The following is a 22,225-nucleotide window of genomic DNA, read 5'->3' as shown; positions in this document are numbered from 1 at the left end:
ATATATATATATATATATATATCTTTTTATAGAAAAAAAAAAGAAACAAAAACAATTAAATCACACAAGCAAAAGTTGGACTTACATGGAGTGTTCCGTAATGATAAATTATTATGCGCTGCCCTTTGGTATGAAACACGAGCCTCAAAGAAAATGAAACAAAATGGACTTCAGTCCTGCCATTTTGTTTCACTTTCTTTCAAGGCCCATGTTTGGTAATGTAAGACAGCGTATGAGTACCAAAATCAAAATCCCATTTTTGTTTTCTTATTTGAGCATCGTGTCAAGAGATTATACAGATCTGTGAATGCAGTAGAATACAAAATAAAAAAAAACACAAAAAACAGGTACACTTAGGATACATAGCTGCACAAGAACATATTCCAATGTGTTAGAGTGTTTACGATTGAAATGACTGTCAGGTCACGTTTAGTGTCCGGAGGGTTTTTCTGGAGAGTTCCGGCCCGGCCCTCTGGCCCTGTGACTTTGGCGGCCGTTAGGACACGGAGGAGATGGGATTGTGTGGCGAGCCCATTTGGGTCAGAACCTTGTCCAGCCACTGGAGTGGGCCGTGCAGGTGGATCTCGATCCAGCAGGGGGTGCTAGTGACGTCCTGCCGGTGGTACTCTGCGCCCCAGCCCTGGGGGGCACAAAAGATTAGAAGAAGAAAAAAATACAGGGATCAGATACTTTGACCCAAACCCATGGTTGTCCCTCGCTCCTTCAGAGGAAAGCAGAGTATTTCTGCTCATATAGGGCAGCCTGTAGCCTAGTGGGCCCACCATCCCCACTGCCCTGACTTGGTGTGGTGTGGAATAACTCCCTGCACGAGAGTAACCCTTTCAACGGTCAGCTGAAAGAAGTGATGGATGACATTTTAACTGAAAAGCATGGCGTTGAAAAACTTTCACCATCAACTGCTGGTTGAGGATCAAAAGCTGTGTCAAATCAGTCAAGAAAAAAAAAATTATTGACCCAAGAAATGAAAGAATATTTTTTTCTCCTGAAGCGTGTCTGCCGGCGGTGTTCCAGGCCGCTGACGCTGTGCGGGGGGGGGCGGGACGGGGGGGGGGGGGGCGGGCAGCTGTGAGCGGGCTGGCCGGTTCGGGGGCTGGAACAGGACCGTTGTTTCCACGGCTCAGGTAACCGGAGATGGACAGGACCCGTTAAATCAGCACCGTGTTCCCTGGCCCACCCTCCGCCTGAGGAACCGGGCCAGGACCAGAATAACCGCCTCTTCTGTTCCCACAGCAACACGCGGTCAAACTTTCTATTTGGGCCTCGCTCACACGCCACGCCCTTATTTTATACCAACCCGTATCGACCCCCGATCATGAGTCCACCCCCCCTCCCTCCCCCATGCCAAAAAACATCTTTATACGTAGGAAAGCTTGTGCTGACGCATCAGGTAGAAGTGCTGTTGATTTGAAAAATAATACTGCACGCAGATTAAATGAACGCTGTGTCTCTCGCTCATAAGAAAACCTCATTCACTTCATAGCTACAAAAATGTGACGTTTCGACAGCCTTGATGTGATGTGATGATGGTTTGCACTTATTGTACCACATTTTGGATGAAAGCGTCTGCTAAATAACATAAAATGTAATGTAATGATGGCTGAGGTGGCTGAAACATTCTTTTCAGAATAAGAGCGTGTTGCATCTTTCTTTTCATCAACATGAAATTTATACAGTATTTACACGTAAGGGCATGGGCAGTTCACCTCTTTCTTTTGTACAGTTTATATGACTGCGCAACCTGCAACAGTACTGCAATAGTATTTGGGAAGTATTTTTTTTAGATTTTGTTGCTTTTTTTTGTTGTTGTTTTTTGCCCTCCCTTGTATCCAGAATTAGTATCATATCCCTCCATACCCCGACCCCAGCCCCAGCCAACCCCGTTTACCGCACCTTGACGAAGCTCATGCGGATGGTGCACATCTTGGTGAGCTCGTAGACCACCTCGAAGCCGTGGTTGACGGACTGGGAGAGCAGCTGGGCGAACAGCTGGTTGTTGAAGATCTTGAGGCTGCAGCCGCTGGGGATCTTGCAGACGGTGGTCGCGTGGAAGCCGTGCTGGTAGTTGCAGTTGCGGCTCTGGACGAAGATGCTGCTGTCGCTCAGGCACTCGGCGTACACCTCCCCGCCCACGTAGTACAGGTGGACACCTGCGAGAGAGAGAGAGAGAGAGAGAGAGAGAGAGGGCGGGGCAAGGGGACGGAGCCTGTCAGTACTCCTTTGAAGAGTAGAATCTTTTCTCAGAATTATAAGTCAGCGTTCTAGAACTCCATTCCATTCAGTCACCAGTAGTGATTGTTACATCAGCATTAGGATGTTCAAGTCAAGTGTTCTAGAACTCCATTGCTTTCAGTCACCAGCAGTGATTGTTACATCAGCATTAGAATGTTCAGTTAAGATCTGTTCTCACATATACCACTGTCTATTAAATCATGTGATATGGGGGTGGGGTTTCTACTGTCAAATCATAATCGCAAGGCCTGGAGCACAGGCATAATGAAAATATTCCATTAAAACTGCAGGGGCGGGGTGAGGGGATCCTGCATTTTGGAGGAGGGGCTTCTACCCGATCATAAAGCTGTAGTTCTTCTGTGGTCATTCTCCGCAAGTCTATCAGGTGCCTGTGGACTACACATTAAAGGCACATACAAAAGGTCCTCCTCTGACTCAGCTCTGTGAGGTTAGCTGTAGTCTGCAGTGTGAAAAGAAGCAGAATGGCGCCACCACTTGTTTCGGAGGAGAACTGCGCTCTACTGAACATGGCTGTGGTCGAAAAACAGTAAGCAAATCCAAATGGCTAAGGCCCACATTGGGTGCTAAATGTATGAGAAAACACAAAGTTCTTGGAGTAAAAATATGGCGAGTGCCAAGTATATCCCAACTTAATTTTGTGTGCCTGAGTAACGATTGAATTGAAGCAACCGCAAATGTTTTTCTTTCTCCTCAAAATTGGTCCATCCAAATGGCGGTGTTATTTCAAAGCATTATTCATCAAAATGCATCTGCTCACTCACCACAGTCACAGTCATTTTTTCCAGAACAGAAACAGTACCACGAAACAGGGGACGCGTTCGATTTTTATTTACAAAAGGCACTTTTTCCCCCCTCGTCTGAGAGTTTTAAACTTGTGCCAAGATTGTGCTGCAGAGACGCTCGTAAACCTGGCCTGTCTGGCTCATTTCACCATTACAGTCTTTGTTCTACAGAGGGCCCCCCAGAGTAAACTTCAATTCCCAGGAGACCCTGGGAATGCCAATCACTGCCGTCACCATGGAAACCCATTGTGACAACGCAGATTCCACCCCCAGAGCTGATGAGTCAACACAGAGCTGACACCACAAGGAGTGAAGGAGTTTCACAGTCACCCGGTTCTGCTGAATGAGGTGATGACAGAATGCTGAGAAACACCCACTTAAAATTTTCCAGGATCCTGTTAAAATTCCCACAGAGCTGGCTCTCTCTTCCTAGCCACCTACAGTAATTATGTGTTTAATCGGCTAACCAATCCCTGGGGCTGCACAGCCAAAGAGAATTGCGTTCTATGTTCCTTTTTAAATAAAGTTTTCCAAAAAAAATCCCCTCAGAGGTGTCATAACATTACAAAATAACAAATGGACAGAAATGGGGCCTGTCTCACCAAGCAGGATTACAGGGTTAGCTGGATAACTGCACTGAGCAAAACCTGGAGCCCTCACAAATCTGGAACATGGACTAAAGTAAAAAAAGCTGTTGCTGGTTTTAATCAGTGCAGTCATCCAGCTACTGTGACTCAATAATCCTGCTTTGTGACACACCCCCAGACCAGAGCTAAACCAGAATAGAAAAGCCCAGACAGCGGACTGGATAGAACACAAGCTCGAAAATCAAAATAAAAAGATCTCATCCCCTCAGAGGTTTCCCAGTCTAAAGCGTCACTAGTTGCAAGATTTTGAGATTATCATAACATTACAAAATAACAGAAGGACAGAGCTGGGGCCTGTTTCACCAAGCAGCAGTACAGGGTTAGCTGGATAACTACTCGATAAGAGCTTTTCTGGGTTTCACTCAGCGCAGCTATTCACCTGACTCCGTGACCCTGCTTCGTGACACAGGCCCCAGAGCACCGTAGAGCTGAACGGACCCAAGCGCAGGGACGGCGAGCTCACCTTTGCCGATGTGGCGGCGCGTGTGCTCGATGGTGGAGTTGCGGTTGACGTTGGACAGCAGGCCGAGGCAGAAGCGGTTCTTGTTGTTGGACGGGTCGGTGAAGCCGTCCACCAGGATGCTGCGCGCGGAGGCGTGGAAGGTCTCGCCCACCCGGTTGTTCAGCTCGTAGTACGCCACCGAGCACCAGTACTCCGGCTCCTCGTAGCACACCGGCCGCAGGTCGGCTGCACAGGACCGAAAACAAAATGGCGGCCCTGTCAGAGGGATCTACAACCACTTCTGAAACAAAATGGCCACTCTGTTAGAGGAATCTATAACCCCTTCTGAAACAAAATGGCCACTCTGTTAGAGGGATCGATAACCCCTTCTGAAACAAAATGGCCACTCTGTTAGAGGGATCGATAACCCCTTCTGAAACAAAATGGCCGCTCTGTTAAGAGGGATCTATAACCCCTTCCTGAACAACATGGCTGCTCCGATAGAGGGATCTATAACCCCTTCCTGAGCCTAAAGAAACCATTAACTAATGGGTAATTAGTGCTGCTGATTGGCCAGACACCTGACTTCACACCTGACTCCCAGGTAAAGGGAGGGTGGAAAAGCAGCAGGTCCTGTTCTGAAGTGATACCTGTGAAGGGCTCTGTAATGGCCAGACCTTCATACGATGTGCTGAAACCTTGGTGTGATGCGGCTCTCCTCGTTCTTAAGGCGAGCCCTTCTATTAGTAGCCAGGGTAAGGACATCTTTAAACATTTTAAAAATCAAATCCACCAATCTGTCATTCATTCATTGGGCTTCACTGGGCTATCAATAACATAACACTCATAGAGCTCATACCACAACTATCACTACTACTAGTAATAATAATACATTTGTCAAATTGTGCTTGTTTTTGTTTCAACAAATTATTCTGTCAATCATCTTAACTAAATCAGTGGTAATGTAGTAAAACAATTCAGCAGGAATATACATGCAGCCAGCAGCTGTGGCTCATGTCTTTATATCAAATAAAAAAATCAAATAAATGATGAGGGTTAATTAAATAATAGAGGAGAGGTTAGCAGGAAATCCCAAAACGGATTGGGCATAATTGCTGGCTCTAGTCCTGTGGTTTAAAGACTCTGGCTCTCTTACCTCTGTGGGGGGCGGAGAAGATGAGTTTGGAGGCGGAGTCTACCGGCTTGACGTCCTCTGTGGCGACGGTGGTCTCCGTCATGCTGTAGGGAGGGGGCGGAGTCTCGGCTGGAGCGGGGGGGGGGGGACACAACGGGCCTCTGTGAGCTGAGCTGGTCACGTGACCCAATCACATGACCCAATCACGCCATCAGGACGCCGGCCCCCGCCTCTCTACAGGGGCGCCTCGGGGAATTCACACTGGGCCCCGCCACCACAGAAAGTCCTGTGTTGTGATATTTTTTGAGGGCCCCTGGGCTCTTGGAATCATCCTAACTCTCTCTCATCCCACCCTCCTCCCCCTCACGCCATCCCTGCTCCCTCCCCTCTCTCTCCCACACGCACTCCCCGGATTACCATTACTCCCCATAAGCCTGGAGGAAGACTATGGGAGCACCAGTATACAGACAAGCACCTCTACCCTTAGGGAAACGCATTATACTCCCAATATTGCATATAGCACACATATGCAGAAGTTTTGCAAACGCATTGATAAATACAGACATTTAGCGGGTATCACTTGTGTACCGGTCCACGTATTGCCCAGCGCTGCAATATGTTGCTGTGCATTTGCTTTCAATGTATTTTTGCTCATTTCCATTACTGCACGGGCATATCGATTCACTTACTGAATCTATAGGAGTCTCTCTCCACTCAACTACACCTTGGGGGGGTGGGGGGTGGTGGTGGGGGGGGGGGGTCTCCATGGCAAATGGGCCAGGCCTGATGGAACTCTGGCATCCAGGGAGCGGATTGGCCCGGAGCCCAGGCAGGCAGAGTGGAAGTGGGCGTGGCCGGTGTAATCCGCTGAGATGACACGGGCATCTGGTGTCTGCCGCGGGGCGCAGGGAAAACACGCCTCCTTTCAGCGGCTATCGTCATTAGCATTAGCACTGTGACACGAGCACTGATAAGGACATCACGTAGGCAGACGCTCCAGATTTAAACATTTTTTTTAAAATAGAGCATTTGTGTTCTTGCATTCTAAGTAGTTAACTTTTTAGTGCACTTGTAAGTATACGCTTATATAAGTGAACAAGTACAGAAGTATTCAATTTGAGACACAGCCAAAGACAGGGCTATTAGTGTTCTCATTCAGAGGTCAGTCGAAGGTTGAAAGGAACAGAGTCCAGTGCTGGAAGTGTAGGCCACAGTACCAGGCCATCTGAGGGAGAATGGAGACGGAAGGATTAGGGCAGGGATCAGCAACTCGAGGTCCGAGAACTGCTGCTTTTCCACCCTCCCGTTACCTGGGAGTCAGGTGTGACGACAGTCTGGCCAATCAGTAGCACTAAATGTTCAGCTAATCATCTTGGAGAGAAAGAAAACCAGGGCCGGATTTGGATCTGAGGTCCAGATTTGATTTTGGCGGGATGAGGGGCTACAGAGGGGTCTGAAACGCAAGGCAGAAGTCGCCTCCCAAGCTCACGTTCTGCAACCACTGTGACTCGACAGACAGCATGCTGGGGGTTGTAAGTCCAGGGTTCCGTATGGTGAGGATACTTGCGAGGATCCTTATAGCAAATGAGTTGAGGAAAATACCAATTTACCCCCCCCCCCCCTTCCCCCTGCCTTTTTAAATCATATGAGGACGACAGGTGTGGGTGGGCAGCACTGGCCTTAAAGAACGCTATCTCCAATCAGCAGAAACTGAGCAGCAGGTGAGAAACCGGCAATAAGCTGAAACACAAGCAGCCATCTTGGCTCAAGTCGGGGCTGGCACACAGACAGCAAAGTCAGGTCCGTGGCAATTAGCCCCATTACTGCTGCCCTACCCCATAACACCCCCGCCCCCCTAACCCTCCTGCCCTACCCCATAACACCCCCCCACCCCCTAACCCTCCTGCCCTACCCCATAACACCCCCCCGCCCCCTCACCTCCCGCCCTGCCCAGCCCGAGACGCATACCGGTCATCTGGTAGGGGCTCCCCGGGTCGGTGGCACTGCTGGGGGAGTTGGGGTAGCTGACAGTGCTGGGTGACTGGACGAAGGACCCGGCGGGCGAGGAGGTGAAGGTGTTGCAGGGCAGCTGGGGGAAGGAGTCGGGGTACGTGGCGTTCTGGGGCATCAGGGGCTCGTTGTGCAGGGAGGCGTTACGGAACTTAGCCAGGAGGCTGTGCTGGGGGTTAAACTCGCTGTGACGCGGGACCAACACCGGGGGCAGCACTGAGGGGGCAGAGAGAGAGAGACTGATCAGAACATAGAGCATAACTCAAACAACCATCACACAGTAGATAGTTTCTACACACTTTTGGAGATTTTACACACACACACACACACACATATACACACACACACTCGCAGACATGCACGCACATACACACTCACACACACACACACTTGCACACACACACGTGCACACACACACCCATGTACACACACACACTGAAAACAAATCAGGCTAACACATGCCGAGCAGCCCCAGAGAGAGGGATCCAGTGTATTGATTACTGAGTGAGGGCCAGAAGCATTCAGCCACAATCTCTGCAGCCTGAAATCTGAACCTTTAACTCAACTTCTGCGGTTCGGGGGCCCACTTTCATGTTTATTTAAAGTCTTTGAAATCGCTGAAATGAAGTGAATCGTTAAAAAGACTAAACCACAGGATGTGTGTGCATGTCAGCCGATACAATTCCCCCCACTTTTTAAAAGCCGGAGCCTTAGCATCTCTCTGAATGCTGAATCCGATCTGACTGATAACTGAAATGGTTTCGGGTTTTGGCTGTTATTTGGTTTTTGGCTGTTACTTGCCTCCCCCCCCCCCATCCAGTGCACAGCTGATCATTGTAAATAAGATATTCTATACATGTCAATTTCAATAACTGATGAATAAAAAGTTATTAATCATAAAATAAGTTATTAATGGCAGTCAGGCCCTTGGGAGTCTTAATTACCCCTCATTATGGCATCCCTGCCTGACTAGTGCACCTGGAAATATTTTTCAGGGCCAGAGTGGGAATCCTCCTAACTTTCCCCCAGCCCCACCCCCCATACAGCACCCCTGCCTGTCGGGCAAACAGTAAGCCAGCACACAGTTTTACGAGTCACTGTAAATTAAATATTCCATGAATGAATTATCCCATTAACCCTTTGAAGAGCGGGTCTTTTGGAATGTTTTTTTTTCAAAATGCTCCGTCAGTGTTCTAGAACTGCACTGCTTTCGATTACCGGCAGTGATTGTGACATCAGCATTAGAACGTTCAGCTAAGAACGTTCCAATCACACAAATGTGCGACCTCACACCGTACAGGGTCAGTTTCAGCGACCGGTTCCCTTCAGAAGCCTATCGCCCCCCCCGTCAGTACCGCACCCCCGGCCTGCCTAGCGCGCAGCGGCACCAGCGCACCTGGGGTCTCGACCCGGCGGTAGTGGTAGGGATTGATGCAGATGTCCTTCTGCTTGGAGCCGAAGGGGAACTCGCAGCAGTCCAGGGCCTTGAGCTCGTGGTGCGACTGCAGGTCGGGCCAGCGCCACACGCGGCAGTAGATGACGTGCGGGAGGCCCTTCCTGTGGGACACCTGGAGCCGGCCGTCCAGCGAGCGCGGGATGGTCACGCACTTGCTGGGCTGGCCGGGGCAGCTGAGCGCCCGCTCCAGCTCCTCCATGGCCCCCTTCTTCTTCTTCAGCTTCTTCACCAGCGAGTCCACCGCCTTCTCCGCCCACTTCTCCTCCTCGTCGCCCTGCTTCCATCCCAGCAGCCTCTTCACCGCCGGGCTGGTGAAGGAGAACAGGGAGGTGATGGAGGTGGTGGAGTGCATGGGGCAGCCGGCGGGGGGGAGGAGGTGGGGGGGGGGGTGGAGGTGGGCTCTCGTTGGGAGAGGACGGGGGGAGGAGTGGGGGTTTGGAAGAGCGCCGTAGACAGAGCAAACACACTCAGTCACTCCGCTGTCGGGGGCTGCAGGAGCAGGAGAACGCGCGCTACGGAGAACGTGTGTTTCTTATTTTCTTCTCCTCAGGCAGCCGGATGTAAGGTTTCTGTCATCTGTCAAGACAAACAGGAAGGTGTGTGTTGAGTGTCAAGGCAACCCAGTACGGACCAATCGAAAAGGTTAAACAGAGCTCTAACTCCACTTCTTGGGGCCCTTGGCACACCTAGCTGGGAAAGACAGTACTGTGTAGGGGTGTCAGGCCTGGTTAGAGATTTTGGGAACAGCTAATGGATGCAGTATCACAGTCCAACTTTCTGCTGTCAGATGGATCAGCTTTGACGGCTCTGTGATATACAAATACCAAGGCATTGCCATAATACCGCATTGCCGCAGTTGGCCACAGCCCAATTTACTAATAAAACTCAGAGAACAACTTTCAAACCGTCAAACGCTGCATAACTTCGCCAACAGCAGGTGTTAGGAGTTCAACAGCCTCATAAAACGGGTACCTGAAGTCAATTTTCACCTGCGATGGTTTAGACACGTACACGGCTCTTCTCGGTAACTTGCGCGGGCTAAAAATATAGCGTTAAAAAAAAAAGAACGGTATTTGGCACCTAATTCCTCAGACTAAAGTGCAGTGCGAATTATACAAGGAGTTTACTTGATAAGAAAAGCACGCAGACATCGACTGTAATTGAAACACGTGAGTCCAATCCTGTGAGTCCAGGGACTGCTCCTCTGTTTAGAAAAGCAACACTGGCGTGGATTTAACTTTCATTAAAAAAAAGTAATTATGTAATTCATGTAATGTAATCAAAATAATGTAATTCGCGCTAAAAATAGAAAAGGTCGGAAATACGCGGACGTAGCCTACAGCCTGCATGTGCGTGGAGAAAATAATTAATTCTGTCCCACAAATAGCAAGTCATAACTACAAAGCCCTCCTTTCTTGGCACCAAATGAAAACAGGCGTTCACTTCAATGCGGCATCAATACTTTTGTTCGTTCTCATTTCGTCTTTTATGAGACTGGCGTCACTCAGTCTACCGATCCAGATAGGCTTAATCACCGAGCGCTTTATTATCTGGACGCCCCAGCAAAATAAACAGACGCGTTTCCTTTCGCTAATCCCAGCGCATAGTCTTTCTTTCCTTCATTATTAAAAAAAAAAGTATATTCATGTCATAACCCCTCCGGCAGAGAACACCTTGAGTAGCCTAAAGATCATGTCACACCGTGCGCCTAGCGTGGCTCCTTACTCCCCACAAATGTACATCATTCACAAACTCCGCGCTATAATATTCACAGAAAAATTACACTAACACACATTTTTCCCAACTCTCATCATAGAACGAAAAACGATTTAATTCGTGTAAACTTATTATTAACAAGAACATATTCATAAACTAATTTAAATAAGGTGGAAACTGAAAGAAGGAATCATGTACTAAGCTGGTCGTTATTTCTTATTATCCCGGACCGATTCCCACGCAGGCTACATAATTGGTTAAAATATCTAAACTTCACTTTTTTTGGAAACTGCAATCAACCTGTGCCTATGCCATAAATAAGCTGTAAAGTGACTGAGCGTCGGGGCATGGCGTGAATCCTTTCACTTTCTTACCTTCGTCGGGACCCGCAGACACTTCTGCCGTAGTTGAGTGTGTAGGCTGCCCCGCTGCTGTTTGCGCTGTGGAGGTGTGGAGCGTCTGTTAGCTGGAGCAGCGGCACAGCCCCGGCGTCAGTCAGACTGGAGCCTCAGCGCCTTCGTGCGGAATCCATCCGCTGCGCTGGAACTTTCCCAGGATCGCAGACAGACGCGGTGTGCTCATCCGAAAGCGGACGAGACGTGAGTCCCCCCCCCCCCCCCCGCTAATTAATATTATCTGTATCGAGCCAGGAGAGCCCAGATTGCTGCCGCTTCTACAGAATTGAACATACACCCAACATCGATTTGTGTTCGAGACGTCCTAGAGAAAGGACATCAACAACGGTGCACCTGTACCATGGAATACCTACAATAATATTTCAAAGAAACTCAATAAAATAACTGCCACTACCTATAGACTGTAAAATAAGTCACAATTTCATGTCCATACTGTACACCATTGAAAGGGGATAAAACGCATTGTTAAAACGCGTATCCATGTACAGAACGGTCTTAAATGAATGGACAAGATCAAATCATTCTGGCAATAAGCCGAACATACAATACATTCCCAGGAACGTGCACTAGTCAAATGCACGTTAGTGTAGTCATTTTCCTTTGACAAAAATTTCTGTGAAATTACAGCGTGTAAAATGAATTTGGCGACTTAAATGCAAACTTTTTCTTTTTGTCTTGGTTTGATTGGAATGTCCATAGATAGTGTAATGTTGCGCAACAGACCGTCACGGATATGAAAGTTTTAATGTATAACTTGTAATGGGTGCCAAATAGTATGCTTCTTAATTTAGGAACAAATAGTCAGCCTTGAACAATACTTACGGAACAAATGTTACCATGGGTTATTGAGAAAAAACCCACATTTCTTCATTTCAAATCCATGTCCCGCATGTGTACTGGGCACTTACAGTAGCTTACCTGCCTGTTTCCACAAATGGGGACAATTGTTTTTCTTGGAGATATAAAGCGCAATTTCGCGTGAGGGCCGTTTCTCACAAACGTAACATCGAACAGCCGCCACCGGTGGTGCTGAGCAAATTATTGGAAGTCCGCCAGCAGGGAAATCGATCCCTATATTTGTAAGGTTCTTTTCATTGCGGACGGATACGTTTTGATCGTGAGCGGAGTGACTAGTCCAGTTAATGACGCAAGCCTGGCTGGCGACGGAAAGTCTAGGAGTTTGACATTTTCGCAGTTTACAGCAACTGCAGAGGAACGTAACAATGCTTTGAATATTGAGTACGTCCATTTCAGAGCTCGCCTCTGACCAGCGTGTTACGCTGGGACTGACATGTTACGGTGCATTGTTTTAAAATATAGTTGGGAAACAGCAAGGGGAATACCAAAATGCATACGTTTAGCAAGGTGTAGGCTACGGTCTCCGGCTGCGGGGGAGTGAGTCGGGAGCGATTGTCTACCCGTGTCCGTGCGATGTGAAATGCACTGATGCCCCTGTCAAAGAGTTTGAATCTGAAACAACTGCCGTTGCGTTGTCACGTCCGATAATTTCTTTATATACACCGCTCACTTACAAAGAGAACGCCAGACGATAGCAACATTAAAAGCAAGAGAGCAAGAGAGAGAGAGAGAGAAAGAGAGAGAGAGAGAGAGAGAGAGAGAGAGAGAGAGAGAGAGAGAGAGAGAGAGAGAGAGAGAGACAAGAGGGAGAGTGAGTTAGACAGAATGACTTCCTGGCAAGGAGACGGGATAGAAGAGTACAAACAGGATGTACTCCCTAGGGTATCCAGCAGCCCACAAAAACATCCACATTATTAGGTTTGGAGTCTCTGGCAGACCTCAAAATTGCAGAAGAAAGCAGTAAATTATAATGGGACTTCACGTAGATTCAAGCCGCAGAACTACTATTGAACCGTTCTTTTTAAACTGGGAGCCTGCGATTATTACCCTGCCGCTGACATACAGAAATGCTCATAAACAAGGCAATAAAAACAAACAAAAAACAAACAAACAAATAAATAGTCCACGCAATGCATCATTCAAATACACGTTTGCTGCATTGTTAAAGAGGACAAGTTTAGGCATGGGTTGGGGGGAATTAACGCTGTGTACAGAATTAGCACCTGAAATGATCAGGCACGCCCTGTTTATGCACATTATAGATGCTGGTATTTGTGAACAGCGTTATGGTACGGTCTTCCAAGTGTCAGTGGCCACATAAGTATACATACACTGAAATGTAAAAGTACTTTTTGTTTTAATTGTATATTTCGTATTGTACATTTTACTGTTTCTACATTTCCTATGAAACATTGTGTATTAATTTTAACATTTTATTGTTATAGTGCGAATTATCATCTGCCCTTTTTTGGGGTGGGGTATTAAAATTGTACAGACAACGAGTTACCAGCTGGACAACTTATTTTACAGTATGATTTCAAAAAGAAAGTTCACAAGTGCAAGATTTATATTTCTCTCACGTTGAATGCTGACCTTACATTGACCATCATTTCTGTAATGATCAAGTGCTTCCTACTTGGATTGTTGGAATAAAACACATCCAACCCAGTAACTATTCGTTGCTTTTTAATTATTTGGTACAAGTTGTCCAGTGCTTCTTTAGTCCAAAGAAAGAAAGAAAAGCCCACCCACAGGTAGGCATACAGTATACTCCAAATGAGAAACCAAATTAAAAACGGCTATTACATTTCAAACCCAAAAAAAACAATGATACAAAATAAAAATATGATCGATTGATTACAAAGCAATGTTCTCTCAGGACTCTTCTTCGTGCCTCTTTGTCACAGTAAAAAAGGTAACATGATAAAAACGGCTTTGAGTACAGCGCCCGTGAAGGTCGCGGCATCGTCGGTGTGCGTGCTCAACACGGAGAAACGCGAAATCCATCCACCCGCGCTCCTCCGCGTCCTAAATTCAGAACCGCGTGGGCGCGCTAGTCTGCTTTCCGCGACGACTCCAGTTTCCAGGCACCAGTGATGTAGCGAAGTCTGATAAACACCAGATCGCGGCCCATCTGTAGCCAACTCCAGAACGGGACCAGCTTGGACCCTGGAAAACGTGAGATTAGAGAGAAAAACGATCACAAAGGAAACATAACCACAGCAGACATTTTAAAGCAAACATAAAAAAATGGCTCTGGACACTAAAGTGGCAGCCTGTAGCCTAAGCTCAGGTACATGACTGGGACTCAGAAGGTTGGTGGTTCCAGCACAGGTGTGGCTACGATAAGACACAGCTGTTAGGCCCTTGAGCAAGGCCCTTAACCCCACATCGCTCCAGGGGAGGACTGTCCCCTGCTACGTCTAATCAAATGTATGTGAGCTAAATAACAAATTATTGTATTATTTATGAATTTATTATCCACTCATTAAGATGGAAGAGATCTGATAAAAAGACAGACAAAGTGAATGTAACCGCAGCGGCAACAGAAAGGGTATTCAGGAGCGATTCATGTCCGACAGCGGCCCACCTTCAATCTCGGTCCAGTTGACGGCCACCTCTGCGATGGGTATCTTAAAGCACTGGGCGATATAAAGGAGCTCCACATCAAACGCCCTGGAGAGAAAGACACGCCCTCCGTCAACACGCAAAGTGTGTGATTACACCACATTCAGTCAGCAAGCGGTGTGCCAAATTAGGGCTGAAGTGAAAACCTACGGGACGGTAGATCTCCAGGAACAGGTTTGGGCAGCCCTGATTTAAATACTAGCACGGCCCTCAAATCTGCGGGAGGGCCGGTCGCTAGGCAGAAACCGCACACAGAAACCCAAGGTGAGGCTGTCCAGGGCACAGGAGGGTCTAAAATAAACCCTCGCTCTGTGTTTGCCAAACACCGAGGCCATCTGGGAGGGTCTGGCCGTCTCAGGCCAGGTTTCTGCTCTTTAACGCTCCGTACCGCCACTGAACTCCGTCAGAGCCAAGAATCTCAGCCCTCCGCCCTCACACCCAACTCTCAGTGTAAACACACACTCCCTCCCTCCCTCCCTCCCTCCCTCCCTCCCTCCCTCCCTCTCCCTCTCCCTCTCCCTCAGAGAGAATGAAGAAAGCCGTGGTCTGCTCTGAAACACGCAATGTCACCAGCCTGCTTCTTTTCACACTGCCGCCCACAGCCAAGCTCGCACAGAGCTGAGTGAGAGGAGGACCTTTTTATATTCGCCTTGGACATGAAATGCACGTGTCCACCAGGGGTCGCCAGAGAGAGATGAAACACAGACCCCGATCAGAGACTGTGGAGCTTATCCATGCACCCGGGCGAGGGGCCTTTTCGCCATCTGTGTGCGAGTGTGTGTGAACGGGAGAACGAGAGGCATTAATGGTAAAGGAACAGCTCTTTTTACTTCAGTCCATGTTCCAGATTTGGGTGGAGCGTGGTAATCCTGGTTTGTGATACAGGTCCCAGGTGTTTTAGTAAGTAAATAGTAAGTGGTTGGCATTTATATAGCGCCTTTATCCAAAGCGCTTTACAATTGATGGTTCTCATTAACCCATTCACAAGGCATCAACCAGCTCGTCAGATATTAAAATACCAGCATCTTTAATGTACATAAACGGTGCGTGCCTGATCATTTCAGGTGCTAATTCTGTACACCCATGCCTAAACGTGTCCTCTTTAACAATGCAGCAAACGTGTATTTGAATGATGCATTGCGTGGACAATTTATTTGTTTGTTTGTTTGTTTTTTGTGTTTGTTTTTATTGCCTTGCTTATGAGCATTTCTGTATGTCAGCGGCAGGGTAATAATCGCAATAATCGGTAATAATCCATGGCGGTTAGGTGTCTTGCTCAGGGTACACTTCGAGGGACACGCCCAGGGCGGGATCGAACTGGCAGCCCTCTGACGGCCAGACGACTGTCGCTCAGGCGGTCCGAGGTGCGTCGGCGGTCTCCAAGGCGAGGACACCTCAGCGGGGACACCCCAGCGAGGACACCACGGCGGGGACACCCCGGCGAGGACACCTCGGCGGGGACACCACGGCGGGGACACCCCGGCGAGGACACCTCGGCGGGGACACCACGGCGGGGACACCCCGGCGAGGACACCTCGGCGAGGACACCTCAGCGGGGACACCTCAGCGAGGACACCACGGCGGGGACACCCCGGCGAGGACACCTCAGCGGGGACACCACGGCGGGGACACCCCGGCGAGGACACCACGGCGGGGACACCCCGGCGAGGACACCTCGGCGGGGACACCACGGCGGGGACACCCCGGCGAGGACACCTCGGCGAGGACACCTCAGCGGGGACACCTCAGCGGGGACACCACGGCGGGGACACCTCAGCGGGGACACCTCAGCGGGGACACCCCAGCGGGGACGTACCAGCGTTCCACGTGCAGGCAGGAGAAGGTCTTCAGCGCCGCCTCGCGGGTGAACAGCTTGAAGCCGCACTGCGTGTCCCGGATCCCCTTCACGCAGAAGAACCACACCAGGAAGTGGAACCCGTACATCAGGAACGTGCGGAACACCGACCGCTGGGCAGAGAGGGAGGGGAGACACGGCGATCAGCGAACGCTCTCCAGAAATCACTCCACATGCGATCTATACACATATCATCACTGCAATATGATGGCCTACTTTGTTCAGTGGAAGAATGCAGAATGTTATATACAATTGTAGGGGTGCAGAATCCGGGTTCAGAAAGTAAAAGTCCTCCACAGTATTTTTCTTCAGTCAGGAGAATGAATTAATTGGGTGGAAGACACAAGGCAGGACTTTAACTTTCTGACCCGTGGACTTGAATGAGTCACTCCTGAATACCCTTGCCACCTCTGTATGACCGTTTCATCCAGACTGCCAGATTTAGCCCTGATTTGAATCTGTAGACCCAGGTGATGACACTTCTAAACCACAGTGCAAAATCGTTGCCTTCACAAAGGCTGTTTTCTCTCCGAAACAAACCCACTGCAAGAGGCCCGACTACCATTCACTTTCCCCCTGCAGCACACCCTGCAGGCCAGAGTTAGAAGGTTCTAGCATACACAGTACCCACAGGAGACTGGAGTATACCTGACCCAGGTGAGACATACGTGTGCAACAGACTCCTCCTCCAGATGAGCTCGAGAGCCGCAGGAAATGGCCATGTTCTCCTGCCAATCAGAATCAGCGTTAACATGACACTATTCACACTATTATAAAACAGACAGTAACCGCTGAATGTGTGTGTGATGGGACAGCCATTTCTGCTGTATGATTTTGTGTGTTTATTGATCAATGCCACTTCTAGCGGCTGGGAGACTAACACATTAGGTGATAGGAGAAGGCAGTTGGGTGCGGTAGGGTGCGGTATAGTAGGGTGTGGTGCGGTAGGGTGTGGTGCGGTAGGGTGCGGTGCGGTAGGGTAGGGTGCGGTACGGTATGGTGCGGTACGGTGCGGTAGGGTACGGTGTGGTACGGTAGGGTGCGGTATGGTAGGGTGCGGTGCGGTAGGGTGCGGTAGGGTGCGGTAGGGTGCGGTACGGCAGGGTGCGGTATGGTAGGGTGCGGTAGGGTACGGTGCGGTAGGGTGCGGTGCGGTAGGGTACGGTATGGTATGGTACGGCAGGGTGCGGTACGGCAGGGTGCGGTATGGTGCGGTAGGGTACGGTGCAGTAGGGTAGGGTGCGGTAGGGTACGGTGCGGTAGGGTGCGGTATGGTACGGTGCGGTAGGGTGCGGTAGGGTACGGTGCGGTACGGTAGGGTAGGGTGCGGTACGGTAGGGTATGGTGCGGTAGGGTACGGTGCGGTACGGTAGGGTAGGGTGCGGTACGGTAGGGTACGGTATGGTACGGTAGGGTGCGGTATGGTACGGTACGGTAGGGTGCGGTATGGCAGGGTGCGGTAGGGTATGGTGCGGTACGGTAGGGTAGGGTGCGGTACGGTAGGGTACGGTGCGGTACGGTGCGGTACGGTAGGGTACGGTAGGGTACGGTGCGGTGCGGCAGGGTGCGGCACGGTAGGGTAGGGTGCGGTACGGTAGGGTACGGTGCGGTAGGATGCGGTAGGGTGCGGTACGGTAGGGTGCGGTACGGTATGGTGTGGCGCGGTAGGGTACGGTGCGGCAGGGTGCGGCGCGGTAGGGTAGGGTGCGGTAGGGTACGGTGCGGTACGGTAGGGTGCGGTACGGTATGGTGTGGCGCGGTAGGGTACGGTGCGGCAGGGTGCGGCGCGGTAGGGTAGGGTGCGGTAGGGTACGGTGCGGTAGGGTGCGGTAGGGTAGGGTGCGGTAGGGTAGGGTGCGGTACGGTAGGGTGCGGTACTGTAGGATGCGGTGCGGTAGGGTAGGGTGCGGTACGGTACTGTAGGATGCGGTGCGGTAGGGTGCGGTGCGGTGCGGTAGGGTGCGGTACTGTAGGATGCGGTAGGGTAGGGTGCGGTACGGTAGGGTGCGGTACTGTAGGATGCGGTAGGGTAGGGTGCGGTGCAGTAGGGTGCGGTGCGGTAGGGTGCGGTACTGTAGGATGCGGTGCGGTACTGTAGGATGCGGTGCGGTAGGGTGCGGTGCGGTGCGGTAGGGTGCGGTACTGTAGGATGCGGTAGGGTAGGGTGCGGTACGGTAGGGTGCGGTACGGTAGGGTGCGGTACTGTAGGATGCGGTAGGGTAGGGTGCGGTGCAGTAGGGTGCGGTGCAGTAGGGTGCGGTGCGGTAGGGTGCGGTGCGGTGCGGTACGGTACGGTGTGGTGTGGTGCGGTACGGTAGGGTAGGATGCGGTGTGGTGCGGTAAGAGCACAGGACTCACCGGCTTGGGGCTGATGTCCTGCAGGCCGGCCTCCACCTTCTCCAGGTCGGCAAACTTTGTGGCTCCGTCAGCGTCCGCCATCAGGATGAGCTTTCCTCTGGAGCTGAGGGTGCCCTGTCCACACAACGGCATGGTTCAGCAACAACAACAACACCACCACCAACACCAGCAGCAACAACGATGACAAAAACAACAACATCAACAACTGCAGTGGCAGCAGTGGTTCAGCAACAGCAGCAGCAGCAACAAGAAAACAACAACCACAAATACAATATCAAAAAACAACACCAGAAGTGGCAGCAGCAACACCAACACCGACACCAGCAGTGGCAGCAGAGGTTCAGCAACACCAACAACAACAACCGAAAACAACAACTACAACAACTACAACAACAACAACAACAACAAAAGCAACACAGCGACAGCAGCAACAACAACACACTTTAAATGCGCAATGCTTTTCAGGGTACTGAAACATCATTATAGAAAGGTAAATACAAAATAACATTGAGATAAATATCACAAAAACAGCTACACCGAAACACAGTTCTTGCAAAAAAATTCCTTTTCAACTTCTATGAAGATGACAATGTACAGAGTCACACCAGACATGTGAGACAGCATCTGCTTGCCCCAGCACAGTGAGAGTCCTGGGGTCAGGGGTTAGAGGTCAAGGGTTAGGGGTCATGACCCAGCACACTCACCATCCTCACAGCTCCACCCTTCCCACGGTTCCTCACCAGGGTCAGCACCCTCACTTTGTCAGCTCCATACTTCTTAGTGTACTCCAAGGCCACCTAGAAGTGCGGAAGTAACCCACTGTGAGACCACGTGTTGCCCTATCATCACAATACACAAACACCACGCTAGCAGTAGACATTCACCCTAATTCCATTATTCTGCAGTATCAAAATACTCTCCACCAGCAAGGGTATATTACCCAATACCTCTTTACGCTGCTAAATTAATTAATGTGTTCATTTGTTTCTAGAAAGTGCTTTAATCAATTTACAATACAAGTCAGCCATTTTAAAATGAAATCATAATGTATGAAATGTGAGATGTAGTACCTCCGTGGTTTTGTCCTTACTGCCGTCATCAACTATAATCACTTCGTAGGTAAATGAAGGTTGCCGTTTCTGAAACAAGATATAAAATGTTTGCAGCTTCACATTATTCAGGAGACACTGCCACCTTGTGGTCGTTTGGTGTATGGACGTGTGTAACCCATCATATAACAAATACAGTAAGCCACAGGTTGCCACCACAGGTTGCCAACAGATGTACACAGGCGAGCCAAAATAAACCGTATTTTTGTTTGTTGGCGGTACAAGATGAAAATCACAACAAAATCTTGCTCACTGTCCTTTTAAAACACAGGCATTCTCTGGATGTTCACTGACTGCAGAATGTGTGAATGACATAATGTCTGACAGAAAAACAGCCTGATTACCTGTCGATTCTCCAAGTAATCCATGGTCTCCTCCATCATCACGGGCACTGAAAGCACACAGACGCACACAAATAATTGTTAATTATTCTTTATTGGATATGTTGCATGTTTTTACCATGTTTATTTTGTATTTTGCCCAATGTAAGGTGACCTTGAGTGTCTAGAAAGGCGCCACTTCAAATAAAATGTATTATTATTATTATTATTATTACAAATGCACACAGACACACACAGGAAGCTCAATCATGCCTTTCTGTCACAGTCTGACCAGATGTACATGTATTTCATTTACTTGACAGCTACCGTATAGAGGCTGGAATCTAATGCTTTATACACCCATATCTAAAAAGGCACAGCCCCTTGTTAGGTGTATGAACATAATGAAAACAAAAAGATTATTTATAAAGACATTAAGAAGGACACAGGACATGTACAGTAGGGCAGAACATCAGGTATCCTGAGTAGGTCATTCAGTCAGATCAGACGTGTTATAAGTTTAAAAGTGCAGGTTTGATCAAATTCCTATTCTCTGAGGTAAGAGACTGAAAATCAGAACAGGTTTTGAGATGCGTAGGGAGTTACTTTCCGATGTATCCTTGATGAGCCGGAACAAAATAATTAAATAACTAAACAACATTATTCCAGTTACAGTTTCAAATTTTAGGCAATTCGTAGATGCTCATTTGCCAAAGGAATTCTTTACATGAAGCGAAGCGATTCAAAAGAAGCGATTCAAGTACCTTGCTTGAGGGTGAAATGGCAGTGCCCCACCTAGGAATTAAACCTAGAAGCTCAAAGCTACAAGCTCGGTTCCCCAACTACAATAGTATTATGTTACCCAGCAGTCAATGCAACAGTCGGCGATGTGAGCAAAGGACACCTACTCCGGAGCTCCTCGTTGTAGGCCGGCACTACCACAGACAGCTCCCGGGAAGAGGGGTCCTGGAGACTGGGAAATGTTCCCTTCTCTCCATCTTCGGAGAGGAAATATTTCTCCTTCTCGTGACGTCTCAGATCAACCATACCCGAAGCACTGAAGTGTGCGATTAATACAACCTTCAAAGGGGAAAGTATAAAAATAATACAAATATATTATGACGTAACATTAACAATACAAAAAATACACTAAAACCGATAAGCCATATCAAGGCATGCTGACCCGCCACTTTATATATACATATATATAATCACCTATAACTTGATTGATTTCAATACAGAAAATGTACATTCAAAGATTGAGTGAACCAACTGTCATTGTACATGGAAACCATTCTAGTCTCTACTTTGGCAAGATCGTCAGTAAAATACAATTGAACGGAAGACAGCAACTAGCTAGCTTTTAAGTTACATTTTTAGCAAATTATCGAAGTTAGCCAGCAAGTAATGATTCTAACTTGACGACACCACAAAGATTCAAAACTTGCTGGCTGGGCTATGTGCATTCAATTGAACGGAGTTGGCTACCTACAGACACAAATAATGAACGTCACTTACCAAAATTAAAGCCACAACTGCCAAAGCAGCCAGACACTGAATCAGTTCACACAATCCGCAATCCATCTCTGTCCATTCCAGGGTACGGAGACCCTAACCCTACAGCAATACAGTACTAGACTACAGAAAACAGGTAACTGTAATGGACTGCACTTTGACACAATGCAAGGTAGACTGGACTTCATATAATGTACCGTTACCGAAGCAACCAACTAGGTAAATTAGCTATATTAAACTGCGGCATGCCACCCCGTTTCGTTTGGTAGCCCAGATTTGTGTTTTCTCATTCAACTTTTACTTCCACTCACAGTGAAACACCTACGCGGAAGTCTTTCGTCACTTTGGAAAAGAACACATCACCACATCGCTGCAAGAGGGAAATCCGGCGAGTATAAGTGAACTACAGAGCGACAGCGGCCACTGTTGGCTTGGAGGTCCTATTGCCAATTAACTTAATGTGCTTGATATAGCAGTAAAAGAATGGTCAATTCAATCAAATATTTCTGTTTTAGACCTTTAAGTATTTAGATCTGAATGTGAATTCTCACAAAGCTAATAATATTCTTGAACTAATCATCCTGCTCATTGGTATGAGATCATTCATACAATGGTCACTCAGCATGGTAGAACTGTCAGGTTTGTATAGGTTCCTGCTCATATTGGAATGAACAGTCTGAAATGGCAGATGCTTTAGGAAAGCAAGC

General features: G+C 48.7%; 2 protein-coding genes across 3 annotated transcripts; both read right to left on the bottom strand.

Moving 5' to 3' along the window:
* Positions 1-67: 67 nt before the first annotated feature.
* On the bottom strand, positions 68-10,954 carry smad9 (SMAD family member 9). Of its 2 annotated transcripts, none has more exons than XM_061247506.1 (7): positions 10,834-10,954; positions 8,684-9,319; positions 7,246-7,503; positions 5,299-5,406; positions 4,164-4,388; positions 1,912-2,168; positions 68-640 (listed from the first exon to the last, which is right to left on the bottom strand). In XM_061247506.1, the coding sequence occupies exons 2-7, from the start codon at positions 9,093-9,095 to the stop codon at positions 497-499; spliced, it is 1,404 nt and encodes a 467-aa protein (XP_061103490.1). In that variant the 5' UTR covers positions 9,096-9,319; positions 10,834-10,954; the 3' UTR covers positions 68-496. The 2 variants fall into 2 exon arrangements, with proteins under 2 accessions (XP_061103490.1, XP_061103491.1); XM_061247507.1 differs by having other exon boundaries at positions 8,684-9,051; positions 10,834-10,902.
* Positions 10,955-13,073: 2,119 nt separating this feature from the next.
* On the bottom strand, positions 13,074-21,868 carry alg5 (ALG5 dolichyl-phosphate beta-glucosyltransferase). Its single transcript, XM_061247509.1, has 10 exons — positions 21,522-21,868; positions 20,912-21,083; positions 20,028-20,074; positions 19,645-19,713; positions 19,279-19,371; positions 18,575-18,688; positions 16,885-16,944; positions 16,178-16,329; positions 14,324-14,409; positions 13,074-13,902 (listed from the first exon to the last, which is right to left on the bottom strand). The coding sequence occupies exons 1-10, from the start codon at positions 21,585-21,587 to the stop codon at positions 13,787-13,789; spliced, it is 975 nt and encodes a 324-aa protein (XP_061103493.1). The 5' UTR covers positions 21,588-21,868; the 3' UTR covers positions 13,074-13,786.
* Between the last annotated feature and the right edge of the window lie 357 nt (positions 21,869-22,225).

Source organism: Conger conger, chromosome 7 (genome assembly GCF_963514075.1).
Source record: "Conger conger chromosome 7, fConCon1.1, whole genome shotgun sequence".
NCBI lineage: Eukaryota > Metazoa > Chordata > Actinopteri > Anguilliformes > Congridae > Conger > Conger conger.
Note: the sequence above shows the minus strand (reverse complement) of the source record. Positions and strands in the feature narration are given on the sequence as shown.

Excerpts from the sequence above, each read along its gene's own strand:
- alg5 (XM_061247509.1), bottom strand. The coding sequence starts at position 21,587 with ATGGATTGCGGATTGTGTGAACTGATTCAGTGTCTGGCTGCTTTGGCA. Across the intron at positions 19,372-19,644 it reads GTAAGGACAAAACCACGGAG|GTGGCCTTGGAGTACACTAA; the intron begins GTACTACATCTC and ends CCGCACTTCTAG. Across the intron at positions 14,410-16,177 it reads TGCCTGCACGTGGAACGCTG|GGCGTTTGATGTGGAGCTCC; the intron begins GTACGTCCCCGC and ends CTTTCTCTCCAG.
- smad9 (XM_061247506.1), bottom strand. The coding sequence starts at position 9,095 with ATGCACTCCACCACCTCCATCACCTCCCTGTTCTCCTTCACCAGCCCG. Across the intron at positions 7,504-8,683 it reads CCGCCGGGTCGAGACCCCAG|TGCTGCCCCCGGTGTTGGTC; the intron begins GTGCGCTGGTGC and ends CTGCCCCCTCAG. Across the intron at positions 5,407-7,245 it reads GAGCCCCTACCAGATGACCG|CCGAGACTCCGCCCCCTCCC; the intron begins GTATGCGTCTCG and ends CCCCCGCTCCAG.